Raw genomic sequence first — 23,180 nt, forward strand, 5'->3', positions numbered from 1 at the left:
AACCTTCCAAATGGGATCATGTCATTATTTTTCAGAATGTCCACCCAACTTCTAATTCCCCTCCTCCAGGCGACTTTTGGGTTGTTCTACATTGTGCCTGTTACAAAATCGGATGAAATAGGACTTTAGCCTCAGTCACAACCGGACGCAGATTTTAGGACCGTACGTCCCCTACGAATTTTGGGTGCAGTGGAGGTCGTGAGGTTCGTAGAGGTAGAGGAAAATCTGCCTTGCGACTTATACACGGTAAGTAGATGTGCCAAAACATAACAAATTGCAGCAAATTTTCAACAACTGTGATTTTTCTTGCAACAACCTGCAAACAGTTTCTTGCAAACTATCTGGTTTGCAGCAAATTTGCTGCAAATTTTTTGCAAGTTTGCTGCAAACTTTTCATTTTGCTAAGGGTATTGAGCAGTTAAGTGAGAACTGTTCACTATAACACTGTCCCAGATGTGAGACAGGCTCTGCCTCCCTCCTTGTTAAGTGAAGGTCCCTGGACCTGTATGTAAATGGCTTCCTTCACTCCTGAACCACAGGGGGTCACGGTCTAAGGAAGATCTCAGGCATGCTTTCATCCTATTTTGTAGAAATTTGAACAGTTTAAATGTATATCATCACGAATAACACTACTACACAGATCAACTTTCATCAGAATGACAAACTTCTTTTCTTTGGAAACGTCGTTAATGTTCGTTCGCCCGCATACTGGAAATGTGTCCCCTATATGCTTATTTACTCTGTGTAACCCCCCCCCCTTCCCTGTGAAAAACTTCGTTGGGATTTATGTAAACAGCCTATATTAAACATCACAAAGATAACACACAGAAAACAAGCATTTATGGTGAAATTGATAAAATGTATTCACATCTGGAATTTTGGTACACTTGGTGTGTGGACATCTAACAATGACAATATTTTAATATGTTTAAAAATATGTTAAAAATATCTTTTCAAAGTATCCCCAGACTCCAAAAATGAGCTCATCCTATTACATGTATCATTAGGATTCATCTGTAGGTGACACAAAGTCTCGTGATTGTATAAAATCTATGACAATAATATTTCAAAATATTTATCTCATGCATGAAAATATATAATTGAAATAATACATTATCTGATTAAAAATGATAAAACAATTCAACTTGCATGGTGAAAAAGGTGTCTAGATAGCTAGATGGCTGTTTATATTCAAATAAACGTCTCACACTTATTTACACACTTATTTAACGTGAAATATCCCGCAGAGTTACGTCTACATGAAAGAACACTTATAAAGCTGATGTAATTATGTTTTCTTTGAGGTGGTTAGTTCTGATAATAACACTCCCTATTTTAAATGTTATTTTAGATAACGGGCTCCACTGATGTGCTGGAAATATCGTGTTATATGTTCTATGTACAGATTGAATTAAAAAAAAACGCAAGGAAAGGCGCACACAAAGGCGTGACAATTATTTGTAAGTTACAAATAGCCAGTTTATAAAATCCTGTCAAAATCTCAACCGTTGAAATTATTCCCAGCATTCTTCAAGGCCATGTCAATGTTATGTTTGATTGCCTCTTGCACCTTCTGTATTTTGGTCTCCAAATTTTTGTTCCACCGTGAGAGTTTGTCGTCGAAGCTTCTGAGTTTGCCGTCAGCAGTTTTCTCCCAAGCATTCCGTGCCTTTTCCATTTTTTCGTTTGTCTTTGCCTGACGGTCCAATGCAAGCTTTATCGAGGTGTCATGCTCGGTGTATTTATTGTGCATTTCGTTTTCTGCTTTTCTTTGTTCAGCACGCATGTCTTGAAGATTTTTCTGAACCATTTGGTTCATTTCCTGCTGCTGTTCTTCAACTACCTTCATCTGAAAGGAAAAGGGTAACGAGCTCATCAAAAATCATAATTAGCATGTACAAACCGTATGTATAACTTGTGATGATACAAGAATTACCAAACGTTTTTATAAGATCTCAAAGTCGCATCAATTGTGTCTACTAAAACACATTTCGTTTTTTGGCAAGATCCACTGGGATGTCATCATTCCCAGCGCCACTAACGTTTAATATAATCGATCGTCTCCATATATTGAAGATTTTTATATAATGGCTCAATTGCATTTTTTCATATAAAATTGATCATTGAAGACTTAGGCTGCATTCAGAACAGTGGACTAACTAGTCCGCGGGTCAAATATGACAACCAACTAAAAAGCTTGCCGCGTAATTCGCTAATAGAAACTGAATAGATTGGCCGTGAGAAAGTATTCAAGTGGGTCGGCCATATTTGATCTGCAGACTTGTTAGTCCGCTGTTGTGAATGTGGCCTTACTCTGCTTTGAAGCTCCTGGCCAAGAGAATGAATATCTTGTTCCATGCGACTGGTGGCCTCGTTCACTTGTTGTCTAAGCTCATCTGACAAAAACCCAAAGTCGCGTCTCATTTCCTTTTCAAAATCCTCTTGTCTCATCTTCTGCTGGTTTTTAAACGTTTCGAACTGTGTCTGTAGCATTTCCATACCCTCCTGATGGAGAGTGGTCAAAGCGGCCTAAAATGAAATAGAAAACAAACTTGCAACACACTAGGGAAACGTGACAGAAAATATATATATATATTTATATAATGTATAGATTTATGTATAGTATAGGCACTTGTGATGTACCGGTACATAGAGTGGTTATCCAGGCAGTATATATATGACACTTAATCCTCACCCTAGGCCACCGATGCTGTCGTGCTGTAGTATTTGACAAGGCACTTCTTATTTAAAATTATTTTGCTTAAATATCATAGTCATAACCTGATTATTCAAAATATATACCTTATGGTTTTCATACATGTTTTGTACATCTGTTTTGTGTTGGGCGAAGTTTGACGCCATTGTTTTCTTGAAATTGTTCTGATCAGTCTCCGCCTTCTTAATGTTGCTACGCGTCTCATTTTTGTGTTGACTATTTTCTGCATTGACCATTGTTTGGAAATCTTTCAATTTTTCTTCCATTTTTTCTTCCTAAAATTTCAATAAGTTTTAACACAACATTATGCCCAATATAAGTTCTGCAACTGAGTTTATATGAATTGATTAATATGCAATGAATTCAACGCAAGGCACAAGATTTAAAAAAAATGGACCCGCATATTAAGCAGTACACACGTACGTCACTTCCTGTTAAACCCACACGTACAATTCGACGCTCATGTGTACAGATCACAAAATAGTCCCCCAAATTTTTAATTAATTTAAATGGAATCGGTTGCTTTTGCATACAAATTGTTTTATAGTGACCTTGCCTTGTGGCCTATCGCTGACTTACCCAAGTTTTGTTTTGTGCTTTCCAAGTGTCCACGTCGTCTTTGATCGTGTAGAACCAATCTTTAGCCCTCTCCTCTGCTGACACTGCGCTGTTCTCCAAGTTCTGTCGAGTAATTCCCTCCGTTTGGAGGTAGGTGTCGACTCTCCACTCTAGGATTTGCTGAGCAGTTGAAGTTTCACTTTCATCTGTTAAAAAAGGATAAAACTGGTTTCAGTGAATCAGTGAAATAAAATGAAAAACACACTGCTCTCCTTGACACAATCTTCTTTAATGTTACCATGTTGGTTTACTATATACTTGCTTATTATATTGAGCCATTGTTAATTAAAATACCTGCTCTATAGAGATCAATACATTCATCCCCTCCTTCTGTTTTATCAAAAGCCACTCCATTTTCTCTCCAGAATTTCTCAACGTTAGCGGCTAGACTGTCCGTTACCCAGTAGAACCCACAGTTGTTGGTATCGGTATCGTCAATAGTATACGATGTTCCGCCTTTGCTTCTAAGTCCTCCCTTTTGAAGTAAGTACAAGAGCGGGCACCGCCGGGCACCTCTTGGTTGGTGAATAGTTACCTGCAGAGGGAAAGGAATAAATGCACAGCAGAACTTGCAGGAAAAATCACAATACACACAAACTGCACGTAGTTATACAATCCCGGTACACTAGTACGTTTTTTGTTATAGACAAAATACTGGTGCCTAGGAAACTAAAAGGGCGATGTCATTACCATTACTGCTGTGTTCGCTTGTTAAAGATAAGCACAATTTAAGTGAATTAAAATAACTGAAACACTGACGTACTTCACACCGCGAAGCACGCTCGATTAAGGTCTGGTGGACGTTGTCTGGGTTGGCAAAGGTTGTGAGGAAGATGGTTTCGTAGAGCACCATGTCCAGTTGAATGGGTGGGCTGTTTGGATTGCCAAACTCTCCTCGCTTGAAAGAAGTCATGATGTGTGAGACACAGTAGTCACTCAAGTACTCTACCGGATTATGAGCTCTGTCTTGTGGATTGATGTTCAGCGCTGCGGCACCTGGCGGCGATACATAAACTTCATATCAGTTTACTTAAGTGCAAATTTACGTAGTATATGTGTGTTCCTACCTTCCTTTTTTTCGTTTTAGCGGACACCATATATGCCAAACATGCCACGTATGACAGTCTTTGAAATTATACTGAAACAAACCTTATATATATATATATATATATATATATATATATATATATATATAATCATTACCTCCACCAAGGAGGTTATGTTTTCACCCCTGTTTGTTTGTCTGTCTGCCTGTCTGTCTGTTTTTTGATGAAATTTTAAGGAACTGTCAGAAGTGGACCAAGCAACAAATGATTTTGGTGGTGATCCGGATCAATAATCAATCAATAATCAAAAATTAAAAAAAAAAACTAAATCATTATAGAAATAGACAAACAAACAAACATCAGTGAAAGCATATCCTCCTTGGCGGAGGTAATGAAAATTTAGGGGTGAAACGGCATTGGGTGGAGACTTTGTTGCCTTGGCGGAGGTCTGCGCTCTCGGAGTGCTTTTCAAGTTATTATTTGAATCATTATGGAGGGAAAATGAGGACAAGCTATAAGGTTATTATATACTGTGCAAAGTTCCTTACTGATCAGACTGGTACCAATTTTAAAATTATCAAATTCTGCCAATGGTCCTATGCAACTAGCATTGCAGTTTTCACCTTGTAAGATTTTTATTTGTTCAGCATAACACAGCGTCAAATAGAACGCCGCATTGGTGATTGTCCGGTCTAACTCTGCCATAACGACGACGAAGTCGATCTGCTTTGCCTCCTTTTTTCCTTTCGGTCTTGTAAATTGAATGCCCCTAGTTGCCCTGTTTTTCATGGCACTGAGAGCTGCGACAATCTAAAAAAACAAACGTAATTTACGTGTTTGTCCAGCTCAATACACTTTAAAGCAGCAAGAGTTATCTTAGCCACGTTAAACAACCAAAGTACTGATATTTGGAAAATGCTGCTACATATTGAAAGGTTTATAATATTTTTTTAATTATCGCTACCATAATAGTTAATCAAAATAACTAAAGTTCAATAATGCGTGGCTATGCACAGCATAAGCTGCGTGACGTACCGATTTATTAGAATGTTTTTCTGGATCAGCGACTTCTTCGTCTTGTCCAAACAATTCCACTGTGGATCCTCCGTCTTTAGTTTTGATACCACCGCAGGCAGCCTAACATAGATGTCACATTTTATATATGTAAATATCACACCTTTTTATGGGGGAATGCACGACCCTCCCTCCCTCCCTCTCTCTCTCTTTCTCTCTCAAGTGCAGAATTTACTGAAATAAATACTCTTAAATTTCTTAACCGTTCTATTATTTTTCACTACTATTATTACTACTGTACTTTGCCCCTATCTTCATTTTCTTCAAGTTGAGAGTTACTGTACCATAATAGTTTTTTTACAAAATCATAACAAGAAAATACACTTAGGGCTTACTTACCTCACATCGAGCAAGCCATGTGTGCAGTTTTGATCTAAATGTCTCGAAAAAGACATACTTTTCTCCTTTGTTTTCTTTGAACCTCTCATTGGCTTGCTGCTTTCGTTTGATAGCTGCTTGTTCAATCGTTAATATTGCTTGCATTGCATGCGCTTGAACCATCTGAAATCAATGACATTCCTGTATGTTAAACTATCTGATATTTTTGAAAACAGGTCATTCCGCAAAATAATAATAATAATAATAATAATAATAATAATAATATATAAATAACAAAAGAATGACGCTCTGAGTAACGTTAGTGACGCATACATTCATTGAGGATTGCTTCAGGATTTTTCACTCAAACACTAAATTAGTAATTCGCCTGTCTGCAACTCTGTGGTTGCGAGCATATGAAAAATACGCACATCCATTCAACGTTTTCTGAAAAAAAAATGCTATTTACACTATAACATATACAATATTGCAGCTCCGGCTAAATCCTGAAATGTTCATGACATACACGTACACATTTTAAGAACACGTACCTCCTCCTTGAGCAGCTCTAGCTCTGCGCCATGTTTCAGTCTTTCACGCGGTGTGACTGCTTTCTTGGCTTTGTCCTCTCTGTCAGTGATTTCCGTATAGATACTCTCTCGTGTGACCTCCAGGTTGGCAATTTTCTGGTTTACATCGTCGGCACGATCGAAGAGCTTTTCAGCGTCATCTGCGATAGCTTCTGTTGGGTCGGTGTACAACATGGTAGTCTTAGTTTTGACCTTGAAAAGGAAAACACTAGAAAAACCACTGTCAAATTCAAGGTTTTTCCAAAGGAAAAAGGTAGAAGTATATATATATATATATATATATATATATATATATATATATATATATATATATATATATATATATATATATATCAGACAAGAAACCAAAAACAAGTTAGAGGTTGACAATAAATGGGACATTGGCAAGGGACAAAACGTGTCTCTCACTTACGCACTTGAAAGCAAGAAATCTAAACGTGGACAGTATATATGTAGAAAAATAGGGATAAGATGGATAAAATGGCTGATTATCAAAGAGGCGCTAATAAGACTGGCAGGTAGGGGATTGAGTTGGAAATACCTACTGGTTCCCCATATTGTATGGTGTCCCTATCATCTCCAATCCTCACGTTTAGAATCATTCACAGCTTACCTTTTGACTAATATTGCTCAAATAACTCTCATCTTCAATGTCATCAATGTTGTCAACGTTGGCAAAGCGCTTTACCATTCCATTCAGAAAGCTGTCTAATATCTTCTGTACATTTCTGCTGCCAGTCAGCTTACGTTCTGCAAAAGTAACGTGATAAATAATAAAAATGGGACCGGGTTAAGTGCATTTAACAAGTATATATTTTTTAATTTATAAGTTTTGATAATAATGAAGATGTCTTTCTAAGCTAGTGCCTTCTTATAATGTTACTTGGATGTTAAAGAATATGTACATAAAATACAATCGGTATAAACAAAAGTGCCACGTTAACAAGTCTAATATGTCTCAGACCAGCAACCGTTTCTCTAGCCTTTTGATAAGGATTTGAAATATTATTTTTCTTGAAAACTCTATACATATACATACCTGAAGTATCCTCTTCAAGCTCCTTAAGATGGTCTTTCAGTTTTTTCAATATCTCTTGTGCATTTCTACGAGTGGCCTCGTATATCAGTTGTTTGCAAATCTTGATCTTTCTCAGGCGGTTCTGGTATTTCTCCTTTATGAAGGCGTCAATGATTTTCATATTCCCTTTCTTCGTGGCATTGATCAATTCCGCATCCGAGAATTTCGGTTTTTCTAAAATGTGATAAATAAATATATAAATACGTACTGTAAAACATATGCTGAATTCTATCACCTCACGTTTTACTTAGTCCAGCTCAAATAATTTCAAACTTACACCATACAATTTGTATAGAAACCAATATCTGAACATTAAATTACATATTCTGTGTAAGCATTATGCAATACGTTCAGCAGGCGTGAAAATAGTTGTTCCTATCAGTTGACTGTAGCGAACATTATTTCAAACTAACTTCAAGGCTCCTAATAGGGTGTTAATGACTAGCATGGTTAAGATACATAGGTGCTTTATATCTTAACACTGCTTTCCTTCATATGTATACTTACCTTTCTCAATTTCTTCTTCTTCGGGAAGCTCATCAGTCTCGAGAAAATGTGCTGTTTGGGTGTACCCTGCTTCTCGGGCAATCTGGGCAGCAGTTTTTCCATGTCTGTCAACCTCTGCTTTGTTGACACCGCACTCTCGAACCAGAAACTTCACCAGGGCAAAGTCGCCATTTTGGGCCGCTAAGCCGAGCGGGAATTCGCCTTTGTCGTTTTTGGTAACAAATTCTACTCCGTGCTCTTTAAGCAGCCTGGCGACTTCCTCTCCATGGTTGTTTTTGGTGACCAGAGTCCCCGCAGTTTCCCCGTCGGGGAGCGTCGTGAGGTCTATACCTTGGAGGGAAAAGATGGCTTTTAATTCATTGATGTCCCCGTGGCGCAAAGCTTCGTGGTACCGACGTTGTCCAACATGGCGGATGTATTCTTCCATGTCTGTGTTTCCAAGGTCCGCAGCCTCCTTCACCAAAGTGGTGGCGTTGAACCTGTGAAAAAGGGAGGCTCCGTGGGACAACAGGTAGTGCACAAGTCGAAGGTTTCCTGATTGAACAGCGATTCTTGTGGCTGTGTTGCCATTGTAGGTCAATTCGTCTATATCGGCCCCTTCACGATGCAGTCTCATGACGGCCTCAACATCCCCTTGTCTTGCTGCTTCCCTGACTTGTTTGTTCTTCATTTTTTGTTTAAGATATTCGGCTATATCAAAAGACCATTTCTCTTGTGCAACTGTCACTGTGGACTTTCCATCAGGAAATATCCAACCAGGGTCAGCCCCATAAGTTACCAAGTGCTTCACCATTTCTAAGTTTCCTTGCAGAACGGCCCGTGCGATGTTCGACGACGTATCGCCGTCTGCCATCTCTGGTGCCGCACCACGTTGTAACAACACCAGGCAATCTTCAGCTTTGTTTTGCATTACAGCAGCCTTCAACCAAACGCCTAAACGACCGACGATATATGTCACAAGGCCAGTAAAACCCCTTTCTTTTGCGTAATCTAGCGGCGACTTCTGGTTTTGATCAGTGACACTCAGGGTATGCAAATTGGTTTGATCACACTCAACTAGGTAATTCAGTATTTCAGGTTTGTCCTGGCTTTGGCATAGGATCCCGACCAGCCCAAGAGGCATCGTGTCCGAGCACTGGTTGATGTTGCCACCGACCTTATGTAGAGTCTGCACTCTTTCTAAGGTCTCACGTTGTACTGCCTTAATTAGTTGACCGTTCACAAGTACCCGAACCAGCTGATCAGAGCAATGAAGGCACATATTGTATTGGCCTATCTTGTAAGTTTTCATATTTGGGTCAGTCTGTCGATTAGCTTCTTGTCTAAACTTTTCGGCAGACATTCTCGCTTCATCCATTGCTGTGTGTCCTCTCTTGTTTCGGTATCTTATGTCAGCGCCGTCGGCAACGGCCAAGGCTGCGTTGTCGTAATCGCCCCGTTGCGCTGCTTCCATTAGTTTTTCGTTCAGTGTTGTCCCAAGCAGCCCCCCGGTAACTTTTCGGAATCCAGACTCAAGTGGAATCATGGGCAAAGTCATGATCCGTGTCTCAGGAACAGTGACAGGGGGGCAAACATCTACAGAATCAGAAGGCTTGGAAAAGCCTCTCTCTGTTTTGCCAGGAAGAGAGTGATCGTAGTCCAGCTCGTTTAGGGTGTTGACGATGTCATCCTGATTGCCTCGAATAGCTTCGTCTAGCGCTGACTTTCCTTCCACGTTTCGCTTATTTTCGTCTGCACCAAGTTTCAACAGGAAGTGCAAAATTGGTACATGACCGCCAATAGCCGAATATATCAGAGGTGTGTTGCCATGATTGCACTGCCTATGGATGTCAGCGCCGAATCGATGAAGTAGTTGGACCATTTGGAAGTTACCTCTTTCTATGGCAAAGGAAAGCGGCGGTTTCCCCGCTTTTTCCTCGCCCTTGTTGATTTCAGCTTTCATTTCACATAAAAGCTTCAGTATGTCAACGTTTTCTAAAAGAATATATATGATAAAATTGTATAAGGCATTTTGTTGTTTTAAAAAGTGCCATTTGCACAATAACATACACCTGTTTTTAGGTTTTATATTTTGCATTTATACGATAAATAAATCGAACAATACAAGACAGTTAATCAATTATGGGAGTGCCAAAAGCTTATCCAAACGTCATGTATTTACAAAAACGTAACAATATGGGAGAGATATTAATGAAACCGTTAGATATATCTCTGTATGATGTCATTTTTACCGCGGTCCACAGCAAGATGAAGCGGAGTCCAACCATTCATTACGTTCCTATGGTCGTCGCTGTGGTAACAGAAATTAATGTCAGCCCCAACCAGAAGAGATTCTTTTAAATTATCTTCTTTCCCCTGGTCTACGGATTTCCACAGTCGTGCGTTGGCTTCGGTTTTGATAACGGCACAAACTTCTTCGGATGCACTGTGATCTTAAATTAATACCGGTCGCCATATAAGGCTACAGTGTGTTACCATATTAGTCTACAATAAATTACCATATTGGACTACAATGAGTCCTATGAAAACTATATGTTATAGACCTGTAGCACGAAAAATTGAAAATCATAAACATTGGTATTGAAATACATTTAGTGCACATTTTGATTGGAGAAAATGTAGAATTTTTCCATTTTGCACACAAGAACGCTACCCCACAACACGGCATCTACTTTAGTGTACACAAAATATAAGTATTAGTATATCATTCATATATTAAGTTGGTATTACCTTTGGCAAAGTCTAACAGTGTCCACTTCTGTCTTTTCATGTCTGCTCCGTGCTGAAGAAGCATCTCTAACACGTCCGGTCTGTCACTTTTTACGGCAAGCTCCACCGGTCCTTCGCCGCTGTGGTTCTGCAGGTTAATGTTAGCGCTGTAGGAGGTGACGAGTGTTGTTAGAATATCCATGGAGCAGTTATGGATGATGGTTAAGCACAGCAAACTGTTACCTGTAATAGAGTTTTACATATTAGCAAATAAAAAGGGCGTGCACAGAGTGTATGACAGATAAAAAACATGCGCAGTTACAGCTTAAAATCAAATCCATGACGATTACTTATCGAAGTCCTGTCAACTCAAAGTCGTCCTCACACAGATGACAATGACTTTCAAATGTACCCTTATTGCGCAGGCCCAGTCACCATAGACTTGCCCATATAGAACTGGGTTTGAAGTACCTCGCGCTCACTTTGGAAAAACATGGACGGATAAAATATTGCCTAAATGGGCCTCTGTATGCTTGGGCACGAATCTCATACAGAATGCAGTGAAAGAGGAAGCCACGTCCAAGTCTAGTTGAAACTTGATACCTGAAAGTGACCAACGTTGGTCCCATTCGGTGCCGAGTGTGATGGCCAGGCAGGGGTTGGGGTTTCGCTTCATAATGCCACACAGTGTTACGAATACAAGTCCAATCCCAAACAAACTCATTCACACTGGCCTGTACACATGCGGGTCCTGGCTCGGTATACTAGTTCAACAGGCTTACCTTCCTTATCAGCAGCATTAACATTGAAACCTTGAGGACAGCTTTCTTGTAGGTCAGCCACTGTGAGGGTCATACCACTTTCCATGACTGCTCGTCTTATGTGTTTGTTGGTTATGGCATTCTTGAGGATGGTTTCAATCTGAGCATTCCTGGAGTATATAGATTACGTAATGCTTTTCAATACTGAATACTTCTTATTGACTTCCTTTATACGATGATTGGACACGATTCCATGAACATTTACTGTAATATCTCTGCCAAAAACTATTTAGATGGATGACTGAAAGCAAGTTGAAAAAAGTTGAGTATACAGAGATGTAACGTAAAAATATAAATGCAAGTGTACCTGGTCTCGGAATGTATGCAGATCCCCATTGCCGTTTGTCCTCTGTCATTCTGCATTTCTGGATCTGCACCCTAAATTGAAAGGTTTCTTCTGAATATACACGTTTATGAAATATTTAATTTGGAAAGATATTGATATTCAATCGCGAATAAAGCCAACAAGAACGAAGAAAAAAGACGTCCGGTGCAAAAACAATACCCGGTACCAAACTTCACTATCTTACAGCCATTTAAACACAGAGTTATAATACGTTTTAATAAAGGGTAGGAACTTTTCTGCTATTCCACAAAAGTTTTTACCTCATCCACAAGCAATTTTACAAGATCTGTTTTCTTTCCGAGTACCGCATACATCAGAGGTGTGCTTCTGTCTTGTTCTTCGTCCAGGAAGTCGACGTCGACCCCAAATACTCTAAAATTCAGTTTATAACCTTATGTTATCAAAGTTTATACATTGGTCGTATTTAAAATGTTTTGAAGGAAATGTGGCTACTTAAAATGTTTAAGTAGGATGGTGTTGAGTTGCACGGGGTCTGCGTATAACCTGCCATTTACAACGAAGATTTCCCATCTTTACCAATTCCCATTAAAGATGTCATATTATACCTTCCTCTATACCACTGCACAAGTATATAACACAATTTTCTTATGAGACAATCTAGTCTAGTCATAAGCTTTAGAAAAAAAGTAAAATAAAGAAAAGAAGCGATATAAAAAGGAAGGAGAAAAGCAAAAAGGAAATAGAAAATGTAGAGTTGAGAATCACGGCGGAGTAAGGTCGATTCACAGAGACCGATGGTGTCTGTGGTAATGGGGCTTTAGGCAAAATAACGCCATCACTTACTTTACAAGTCTTGTGACCGCGTCCGAGTCCAATTGTCCGTTCTGAGACGCACGGATGAGAGCTCGCCCCATGGCATAGTAAATGGCGTTGGCAACGTTAGGATTTCCAGCGTTTTGAGCAACTGTGTTTAGGCCCACCTGGCCCGTTGCAAAGAAAGTTATGGCCTGTGCAAGAAAAATAATGTTTGTGTCGTACTTAAAGTGAGTGCTACCAGTTGGAAGATGGTCAGAGGTCCTTATATAACTGAAAACTCACTAGATGAATCTTGCCATAAAAGTTCTGTCTTCACACACACACACACACACACACACACACACACACACACACACATGAACTTGGTAAAAAAGGCTGCCCCCCCACTTATTCCAAGTTATTTTGTTAGCAAATGATAACCTCCTACCTGTAAACTATTTCAAACGATTAATGCCCCAGATACCATATCTAGACACCTTACTCAATGGGGTCTTTTTAATGTTATGTACTTTTTTATTTTATCTTTGTGGAACATCAGATTCCGGCGATTTGAAGGGGTGCATGCTCTAAGTTTGAATAAATGTTTTATAAAACATAGATATCTTCACCAATATTTTGCATTTTGTGTACCCTGAGTCATGTTAGATATGATAACTGTAATAAAAAATCACAGTTCAAAATGGTTTACTGATAATAAGGAATACAGAGAAATGAATACATAATTTACCGGAATTTTCAACTGCTAGCAAATTACACCAATTTACAAGTAAAAATCAACACTTTTGATGGTGAGGAATTTACTTTTGCATTCTTTGGGTCTTCTCTCAGCAGATATTCCACGATGTTATTTCTGTCTCCTGGTAGTGTTGCCGCCAATTCTAGAAGGCCCATCTTCAAACCACTTACTGTTGGTTTACTAACTTGGTATATGTCGCCTCCTGAAATATTTATGTCTAAGTGTGATAGATGCTGCCACTTGGCTACAAGGTTTTGCCATGGTTTCCACACTCTGACAAGTCGGGGTTAGCAATATGTTGGGAAAAATACAGTGGAACCGTTGACAATCCCAAAGCACACTAAAACCCAGCTAGCTTTGCAACTGGGCATACACAGAGACAGCCAGAGCTTCAAAATCACGAGTTGTGCTAGTGGGTTATGAAAAAGTTCTGGTATTTTGTCAGACCGGGCGGGAGAGCAATGGGGGAGACATGTTCTGTACAGAAATTGTCCTCAAAATAAAACACAAACAGTCTTTTCATTATTATGTTTTTGTTTTAGATCACATTTTTGGCGCTTACTGGTTGAGGGTCAATCACGTGCGGTCAATTATTTTAGAAGTTGGCCTTCTAGTCGACTCACTCCGCCATTTTGGTTCTCCATGTACACCGCATGAGCCAGATCTCTCAGCAATAAATTCTCGATGCATTTAAACTATTGGCATTGCAATTTTAAAATGCTCGACGGGGAATAATATTGTTCAATTATCCCAACTTCTGGTTGAAGCTAACCAAGGGGATGGCTTCAGCCAAAGTCAATAAATGTTTATTTCTATTGCTAATTCCCATCCATCCCGGATTGACTTACCTGCTCGGTGTAACTTGACTAATTGCTCTTTGTTTCCGTTTTTAACAGCCTCGACGATCTGCTCATCCATCGCTCCTTCCAGGAGGTGTATAATCTGGTCGTACACATGAACCAAGTTGGTCATGGATGTACTCATATACTTTTCTTTCATTTTTTGAGCAGCCTGGAGAGGACTGCCTTGCAGGTTATACTTCGGTGGTGGTGACATATCGGTCAGGTCTGCTCTACCTTGGTTCAGCACCTGTTGAACCCTGGACGGTTGTCGGGCTATTGCTGCCCATAGTGCTGAAACATTTGATATGGCAATTAACAGCATTAAATGCATGCGATTTAATTATTATTGTTATAAGACTACAGAAATTAATAATAATAATATTTAACGATAAACTTTTAACTTTGATTGATGGTTGTAAAATATTTTATAAAATTTGTAAATTGTAAAGTGTTTTGTAAAATGTAAAATGTTTTGTGAAATGTGTGAAGGCAATATTCATTCCCATCCAAAAATGATAAAAACACCTCCACTATATCCGCTATCTCAGGAGCTGGTATTCAACACTTAAGTGCCAGCAATAATGTGCAGCTAGTACCTCTTACCTCGCACTATCTTTATGGCCTTATAAGCAAAGTTGATAACCTTGTTATTGCATACGATACTTTTCAGAAGGAAATAACGTCTGACAGGTTTGAGATACAAGATCCCAAACATATATATGAGCAAACAAATGTTGATAAACCTACGCACAAACATTTTGAGAGAGAGAGAGAGAGAGAGAGAGAGAGGAATATGTCGTATATAAGTACCTTCATTTTGAGACGGACTATTTCCCATGGCAACTTATCTGAGTTTCCGTCCTAAGTTTGCTTCACTGAAACGAACAAACGTATATGCAAGTAAGAAAGGCCCGTTTTGCTGTGGTATCTGCAGGGTCCAATGCCAAGTTACACACTTCAATGGCAAATGACATTCATAGTCCCATTTATTAATTCATTGGGCACTATGCCAAGTTAATAAAAGCACATATTGAGTTTTTACTCCTTTAAATTCTTTGTCTTCCCCAACCACAAAGGCAGACATTTATTGTCGTTGAAGTGTACACAATTGTAACTAAAAACGCATACCTACATAATTTAATCGCACAAACTAAAAATTAATAATTAATAATTAATAATATTAATTAATAATTTATTGAGCACAAATAAATGGTTTACATTTACAGGCTCTCTAACTAATACAAATATTAAAAAGAATAATTTAAGTAATAAACTATGCTCATCCATGCAGGGATACACGCTTTTTAATTGCACTGTTAACAAATTTACATATGGCAATCACACTCTGCGCAGAGAGTGGATTGAGTAAAATAGATAGTTTATTGTCTGTTGGACCCTGCAAATTCACCTCTGGTATGGAAGCGAACAGTATTTCCCGTTCGACTCTGTGTTCACTGCATTCTAGAAAAAAGTGTGCTTCATCTTCTACTGAATCGCAGTGGGGGCATTTCCTTTTGTCAATTGGCTTCTTTGGTTTTGTATATCGCCCTCTTTCAATTTCTAATTCATGATCACTAATAATAAAATAAAAATAAAAATAACGACCCTGATTTAGGTCTGTGCTGTACGTTAAAAAAAGTCTTAGTTTCGATAGAGCAAATCTTTGGAACTTCGTATACTAGCTGCCAGACTGTTGGAGAAAATCAGACGACTTAAGTAACTTTAAAAAAAAACATACGACTTATTAAGTGGGCGAAAACTGAAAATGATAAATGTGCATATAACTTGTAAAATTTTTTATGTTTTTTTAATTGGAAATTAATATTTTGGCTTTCATTTAATTATATGCTCATGATTGATGTCGAGCTGTTTATAACAGCTGATGTTTGCTGTTTAAACAATTCAAATATTTACAAATACCATAACGATGGAAACAAGCTTACCTTATTAAAATACATTTCGTCCAGCACACAAATTTAAGTATCTTTAAGCTGAATTAATTAAATGACAAGGGAGATGTTATGGGTTTTACTCCTCGAGGAGACAACGTACAGAATGTAACTGCTTGAATTGGGCTAGCTATTTCTAGGCAACGTATATTTTTTTCCATTTAATGCACACGATTCAGAAGGACAAATTGCTTCGTTCTTTGTACTGGGTCCGTTTGAAAACAAAGGCCGCACTCAGAACAGTTAACTAACTACTCCGAGGGTCAAATATGGCGACCCACTAAAAAGCTTGCCGTCTAATCCGCTAATAGACCCTGAATAGATTCTCCCTCGGGAAGTATTTAAATGGGTCGTCCATATTTGACCCTCAGATTAATGTGTCCACTGTTCCGAATACGGCCAAAGACTACTGTTTTTTTTTTTTTTTTTTTTTTTTTTTTTGTAGCCTGACGAATCCACCATGTTCCAAAACATGCCCCTATCTGCAGCCCTTTTAAGTCGATATCATGACACATTTGGGACTTATCGACGACCCACACACGCCCCTCCTTGCGCACGCATTTTTTGTTTGCGAACTCACATTTATTAAATTTGCATCTACGCAAGCAATTAGAACATACAAGCAAACTGGCAAATCGATATGCACGTATGTAAACTTCCTTGCGCGCCGCTTTGCTTGCCACATCCTTACCTGAAGTCACATCTATAAAAAAAGAAATAATGCCCGCAAGCTCGATGTATTTATACGTATTATTTGTATGTGCTTTTTGTTTGGACAATTGATCCCTTTTGTACACATACGGCCATTTTGATTAATATAACTTCGCAGTTTTGAAAATGAAAAAAACAGTTTATAGGGCGGCCGCACCTTAAACGTTCATTTTTAAATCCCTTGTGTCAATGTTCACTATACACTGCCTATTAAAGAAGGGCATCTACTTACCTGTCCAAATTTACATTTGAATGAGAAGATGATATCCAGGAATACATGTATAAATGGCGTTTCACAGCACTTAATCCTCATTTGCGACACCTTCTAATGTGGAAGGTGTCGCTCTATAAATGGGAGGAACCCATTGCCAGAGAAGGGAAATGTAGAATAACATATGACGTTTGTCAATATAATTGGGAGACATTAAAGAATGGCATTAATATTAACGGTAAACAAATGCTAAGGAACAGAAAAACGAAAAATCCGAGGACTATAATCAGTGGAACGTGCATATTTAAAGCGACCGGTCAATAATCCTGGTCTTACCAGCGCGTTGTCATTAAGTAACTACTTGTTAAGTTAAGAATTGAATACACCATCCATTAAACTATTGCCGTATACTAATCCAATCAAGCTTTTTACAGACAGTACAACAGATGTCAGTTATGAGCTAGAAAATAATACCTATCGGGTAAGGTAAGCCGTATACTTACTGAAAGGAGCGCTAGCTGCGTCTCATACACAGCGTCTCTCTGGCACAAAATGACCTCGAAATATTGATTTAAGCTTAGGTGAGTCCATATCATATCGATGAAGTCGGCTTTCGGTATTAACCCCCAGTTTCACATCACGGGACAAATTACTGATAACTACCAGGGCAGATGATATTGAGGTGATTGAAGGGGACCCCTGGATCTAATGGTATGTCCGTAGGGTACATGTAAGCATTTGCTTTGCCAGCAGGCAAGCACTTCTTTCAAATAAAAAAAAAACAATTTTCAGGCTAGCGTTCGTACTTTAAGTGATTTGGGGATGAAATGTAATGAAAATGTGTATGTATAGTTTACTAGTTGGATACCCTGAGCGAAGTTAATATATACAAATTTTGCTGTCACTTACAGCCCGTAGGCCTAACACATTAGCTTTCTTAAGATCAGAGATGGTGCGACCTCAGGGCTTATACAAATATTTGACTTCACTTCGTCCGTCGTTATTATACGAAAAAAGTCAGGGGAACTGGAACACAGGTCCTACTGCAATTGTTCATCTCTGTTATTGAATCAAAATAAGAATTTTGATAATAATTATGCTATTCTTGAAATCGTTTTACTTCTGTGGCATGTATTAAGTTATCAAAATCACCTTCGATGGACACCATGTTGGGTATACAGTTACTATATACATTTCAGTTCTTTTATAAAACGGAAAGGTGAAGGGGTTAAGTTGTCTGAATTTGCTGGCCCGTGACAAATCCGCACTCTGTAATGGGGTAGACTAACAAAAGACGGCTTCTCTTGCTATTATTACACTGTGACACAATAAGGTGTGGAATGTACGCGCGACTTCCCGAGGCTCACCGCGATGGAGGGCCCTTATGATGGCATTCTCACGCTTAAAACCGGTTTTGCCAGTTGACACTATCTCGGGTCAATAAAGTTATCGTCTATCAATATCAACAGCATTCACATCCAAACTTCCACCGGTGAGTGGTTGGCGACACTGGTAGGAAGAGGTAAGGGCAGACCTAGGTCTTTCTTATTTACAACACCTTACGATGCAACGAGTTGACACATATTGATTTTTGTTCACATACAGGTGTAGTTAAGACCCAACATAGAAACATACTGAGAGACGTACCTTTAAGTTCTCTCCCTCCCTGTAGTTTTGTCGCCAGGTTGACTAGAGGTGGTCAGCGAAGTGGTCTGGATTGTATGTGGGAACTGATAGTTAAATAGGCGGCACCGCGTGTATGCGAACAAGGAATTTTTGTAGTTCTATTTTTAGCTTTCCAAGAATGACGATCGAAGATGTTGCATAATGGCAATTCTCGTTTGAATACGACAAAAGGAGGGTATTATAGCTTAGTTTTAGGTATTTTTCATATTCTGTTGTATTTATATACGGAGGTTGTCTGTGCACAATAGCCTATGGAATAAAGCTACATCCTGAATAGCATGCACTTTTGTTCGGAACTGGTTACTGGTGTATAATACGCCGTTCTATATTATTCTTATACAATTGTAATTTCAACGTGTAAACTGTTTTTATTCACCCAAAATTCAGTTGTAATTATGCATGTATAATTCATTGGTTTAACATAGAAGTCGTGCATCCAACGCCAGTGAGTCCTAAATTTAACAGCTCTACCCATAAATAAGTGCTGACATAGGGCAGTGGCAACGAATATCCAAATGGCGGCACCGTGTTTATAAATGTGAACAAGGATTTTTTGTCATTCCATTTACATAATGGCAAATCTCGTTTGAATACGATAAAAAGGAGGGTATTGTAGTGTAGGTTTACGTATTTTGTTGTATTGATCGGAGGTTTTCTATGCACAATAGCGTAGGGAATACAGCTACATCCTGAATAACATGCTAATTTTTTCAGAACTTGGTGTTTACGTTACTGGTGTATAATACGGTAGTCTATATTATTCTTATACAATTGAAATATCAGTGTATAAACTGTTTTTATTTATCCAAAGTTAAGCTGAAACCTAAAACTTACTTTCATGTTCACATACCCGGTATGTACATGTATAATTCATGGGTTTAAAATAGAAGTCGAGCGTCTAACGCCGATGAGTCCTAATTCTATAGCAGCTCTGCCTATTAAGAGGACCTGGCATGGGGCAGTAGCGATATATTAACCTTTCAAATGGGATCATGTCATTATTCTACATAATTTCCGCCTAACTTCTAATTACTCTTTTCCAGACGCCTTTTTGGCTTTTCAACAATGTAACTGTTACAAATCAGGTGATATAGGAACTATCTGGTGACTTAAATATTCACCCTATGCCACCACCATCACCATCCAAAAATGTTTCAATATACATTTATCTGCTAAGATTGATAGATATGGACAATATCTGATGGCCCAATTTCTATATCCCAAATAAATCCCAGCTTATAAAATAGAAATTGTTGCTGTTTATTTTTGTAGGTTGACGATATCCACCACAGACAAACATACTCCAATTTTACCACGACAAGATAACCTACTACCCCAAGATGGCAAGAAATGTCGACACGTGCATTTTGGATGGACTAGATATCGACTTTTCTCGTTATTTCTCGTCCAGAGCCCTCACCTTTGCATCAAAACTAAAGACAGTCTCTCTGGACAGCCACTACTTCTACAGGCGGAACACACCTATTGACTTTAAACCAATGGTGGACAAAATGCGGCAAGATAAAGTAAATGAAATCGGTTTCCTGAGACTTCCCTCCGAGAGAGTGATAGTTAACAAAAAGATTGATGAAGGGAATAAGGGCTACCTTTCTATTTTGGGACCTCTCCTCGATTTTTGTATTGTCCGTGACATCCATTGCGCTTTTATTCGAGATGACGATGAGGATGTGTTATTAAACGTCCTGGCACTGGTCTCGGAAAAGTCACGGACGGGTGTTACGGTAGCAATCCCTAAAATGAATCCGTTCAGAAATATCAATATCACCAGCGCTCTGAGCAAAGCAAATCACAGTATCACTCTTCAAGTGAACAAAAAGTCAATCAAAAGTTTTCAATCTAAAAACACACACATCGTACCGATACAAGATGAAGTCAAGTCGGATACCGTTCCAACAAATGCAGTGAACATCTTTGCCTCTGGTGGCAGATACCAAGAGCGGTCGGTCTCTCTCTTCTTCGACTCGGTTCCATCATATAACCTCCACTGGCAAGATCATGCATACAAGCACATCAGCATGACCAAGACGTGGAAACGAATCGACGAGTTTTCGGAGCACCGTTCGAGTGTAGATATGAGGAAAGGAAAATTATCTCCAGACGAAGAACCAGTAACAATTGCTGTTTTAGACACCGGTATTCTATCCTCGCATACCGCCTTTATGTCTGCCGATGACGGCCCTAAAGGCTTCGGGAGAACGATTAAGGTGAAGAACTTTGTGCCTTCCAACTACGGGTCATACGAAAACGATGAGTGGTTGGATCGGAACGGTCACGGTACCCACTGTGCGTCCATCGCAGTCGGTGGCACTTTCAGAGCGTGGATCCCGGAAAACAAGCAGGAGGGGGCACTCCCCTCAAGGGAGTGTGGGGACATCGAATGCGGGGTAGCGCCCTTTGCTAGACTCGTCGTAGGAAAGATTGCCACAACCGGTGGTTATTCAAAACCAGAATGGATGGCGGAGGCTCTAGATTGGATTGTAAATCTTGAACGTGAAGATAACATAAAAGTGGACATAATTTCCCTGTCAGTGGGATATACTAAATTTTCAAAGCGTTTGTTCGATTCAGTTTGCCGCACTCTTCTTGCGGGGAAAGTTATCGTATGCGCGTCAAGCAATGACGGCAGGCGCCAACAAACAAACATCAGTTTTCCTGCGAGATTTGGAAATGTTCTCTGCGTTGGCAGTCATTCCAAGAAGGGACAGCCGTCTGAGTTTTCTCCAAATGGCCGAGAGATCGACGTTCTAGGTCCGGGTGAAGATATTTGGGCTGCGCTGTCTGCCAATGAGCATGGTGCTGTGTTCCCGTTCTCGGGGACTTCAGCTTCCACGCCCTTTGTGGCAGGTGTGTGCGCTCTGATTCTGGTAGCTGCCCAGCGCATAGGTGAGACTTACGTAACGTATACGTATTTTTGTGTGTCACAATAAATTTTATATTGTGAATGATAATTATCACGCGGCGCACTCTTACAAACATGCAGCATATTTTGTTGTACCTGGAAAAGAGTAGTTGCGAATAAATATATGGACTTATAAAACATCAAAATCAATTTCATGAAGTAATTTCTGCATATGGTTGACTCATTTTTTTGCTTTTGAGAAGTTTTTTTATTTGATTTTTATCGATTCATATTTGAGAAATTCTGATACGAGAGGTTATCAACAATTTACATGTTCATTTATCATTTCCTTTCTTTATTATTTATTTTACAAAATGGTTTTTAATAATACCTAAATTACGAAATAATGAAAAATGTGCTTTCATCTTTACAGGCGGTGAGACCCTACGCAGCAGAGTGTCGAACACGAGCGTGATGCGTGAAATCCTCCGCAAGATGGCGACAAAGCCCGGTCACCATGACGAGTCAATGGGCTACGGGAACGTGGATCCTTGGAATGTATTTAACTACGGGAATGCTTATTTCAAGAGAATCATTGACGATGTTCTCGAGTTGGATGACAATTCAGCACCAACGCGTGTAAAACAACTACCAGAATAGGTGACCGGTGGGGGAGGCAGAACTCTTACTTTGAATGGACTATCACGGCTGTAAAAAATACAGGATACAAAAAGACCTAAAAAGAGTTATAAGACTGACTACAAAGCGCGCAAAAAATTTTGTAGTCAAACATTTCAAACGAGAAAGAAAAGAGTATTGCGCATTCTTTTATTATTATTATTATTATTTTTTTTTTTTTTTTTTGAACATTTAAAAATTTTTTGCATTGCGTATCTTTAACGTGCTAATGTCAAATGTATCAGTTAAAATAGTGATTCAGGTAAAAAAAAAATCAGTTCTTTATGAACAAGTTAACCAGAAGTGATTTTCAATAAGAATAAATCAGCGATTATTCTTCATTCAACATTTGTTGTAAAGTAAATGACTCACACTTTCACTAATTACAGATAATAATCAAAATTGAATCAAACGAGTAAAAGTTTTTGAGTGTAAGTTAAGTTTCACCAAGAGTCAACAAGTGTAGAACATGTTTTAAGTGTCAGAAAAAGTCAAAGTCAGAAACAGTTTATGTGATTGGTTAAATTCATAACATTTTTTAATTTTGATCAACTGTTTATCACATGATAAATGAGTTTTGGATAAGGTCCAAGCATGAGTAATTCAAATAATATTTTAGATATCTTAAATTGAAAAGAAGTATCTTAGGGATTGCCTAATAAGGAAATGTTGCACGGTGACTCACAACATGAGAATGGAAAATTCCTTGTAATCACACAAAGACAATGGAAAAGAAAACAAGTAAATGCGTGATCAGTACGGAGAAATTGAGTATAAATATTTGTGATGTTGTATGAAGAAAAAGTCGGTGAATAAACGTTAGAAAGCTCCAGACCGCTGTCGTTATAATTCTCATTCTAACAAGTGGTGGAGAAAAAATCGATCCCCGCTCTACCGAGGCAAGCGG

The 23,180-nt window shown here is 38.8% G+C and overlaps 2 protein-coding genes across 7 annotated transcripts; one reads left to right on the forward strand and one right to left on the reverse strand.

Moving 5' to 3' along the window:
* The first annotated feature begins 21 nt into the window (after positions 1-21).
* Positions 22-23,107, forward strand: LOC106156231 (uncharacterized). 3 transcript variants are annotated; one of them, XM_087009524.1, is made up of 3 exons: positions 22-246; positions 20,008-21,639; positions 22,029-23,107. In XM_087009524.1, exons 2-3 carry the CDS (start codon positions 20,076-20,078, stop codon positions 22,253-22,255), a joined length of 1,791 nt encoding a protein of 596 aa, XP_086865650.1. In that variant the 5' UTR covers positions 22-246; positions 20,008-20,075; the 3' UTR covers positions 22,256-23,107. The 3 variants fall into 3 exon arrangements, with proteins under 3 accessions (XP_086865650.1, XP_086865649.1, XP_013386831.2); XM_087009523.1 differs by lacking the exon at positions 22-246 and adding an exon at positions 17,646-17,760; XM_013531377.3 differs by lacking the exon at positions 22-246 and adding an exon at positions 18,384-18,571.
* Positions 1,444-18,834, reverse strand: LOC106156230 (uncharacterized). Of its 4 annotated transcripts, none has more exons than XM_013531363.2 (23): positions 18,697-18,834; positions 14,989-15,053; positions 14,185-14,469; positions 13,402-13,538; positions 12,628-12,791; positions 12,084-12,195; positions 11,785-11,855; positions 11,439-11,587; positions 10,678-10,899; positions 10,179-10,379; positions 7,948-9,921; positions 7,402-7,614; positions 6,976-7,112; positions 6,324-6,554; positions 5,794-5,955; positions 5,416-5,517; positions 5,004-5,190; positions 4,098-4,330; positions 3,629-3,869; positions 3,296-3,480; positions 2,803-2,991; positions 2,314-2,529; positions 1,444-1,849 (listed from the first exon to the last, which is right to left on the reverse strand). In XM_013531363.2, the coding sequence occupies exons 2-23, from the start codon at positions 15,014-15,016 to the stop codon at positions 1,502-1,504; spliced, it is 5,787 nt and encodes a 1,928-aa protein (XP_013386817.2). In that variant the 5' UTR covers positions 15,017-15,053; positions 18,697-18,834; the 3' UTR covers positions 1,444-1,501. The 4 variants fall into 4 exon arrangements, with proteins under 4 accessions (XP_013386817.2, XP_013386823.2, XP_013386815.2 ...); XM_013531369.2 differs by having other exon boundaries at positions 14,989-15,048; positions 18,697-18,800; XM_013531361.2 differs by lacking the exon at positions 18,697-18,834 and adding an exon at positions 17,553-17,686.
* Positions 23,108-23,180: the final 73 nt, after the last annotated feature.

Source organism: Lingula anatina, chromosome 3, assembly GCF_051362555.1.
Source record: "Lingula anatina isolate TDL-2025a chromosome 3, LinAna3.0, whole genome shotgun sequence".
NCBI classification, from domain to species: domain Eukaryota; kingdom Metazoa; phylum Brachiopoda; class Lingulata; order Lingulida; family Lingulidae; genus Lingula; species Lingula anatina.

Excerpts from the sequence above, each read along its gene's own strand:
- LOC106156231 (XM_087009524.1), top strand. The coding sequence starts at position 20,076 with ATGGCAAGAAATGTCGACACGTGCATTTTGGATGGACTAGATATCGAC. Across the intron at positions 21,640-22,028 it reads GGTAGCTGCCCAGCGCATAG|GCGGTGAGACCCTACGCAGC; the intron begins GTGAGACTTACG and ends TCATCTTTACAG.
- LOC106156230 (XM_013531363.2), bottom strand. The coding sequence starts at position 15,016 with ATGGGAAATAGTCCGTCTCAAAATGAAG. Across the intron at positions 10,380-10,677 it reads ACTGTTAGACTTTGCCAAAG|ATCACAGTGCATCCGAAGAA; the intron begins GTAATACCAACT and ends TATTAATTTAAG. Across the intron at positions 7,113-7,401 it reads GCTTGAAGAGGATACTTCAG|AACGTAAGCTGACTGGCAGC; the intron begins GTATGTATATGT and ends TTACTTTTGCAG.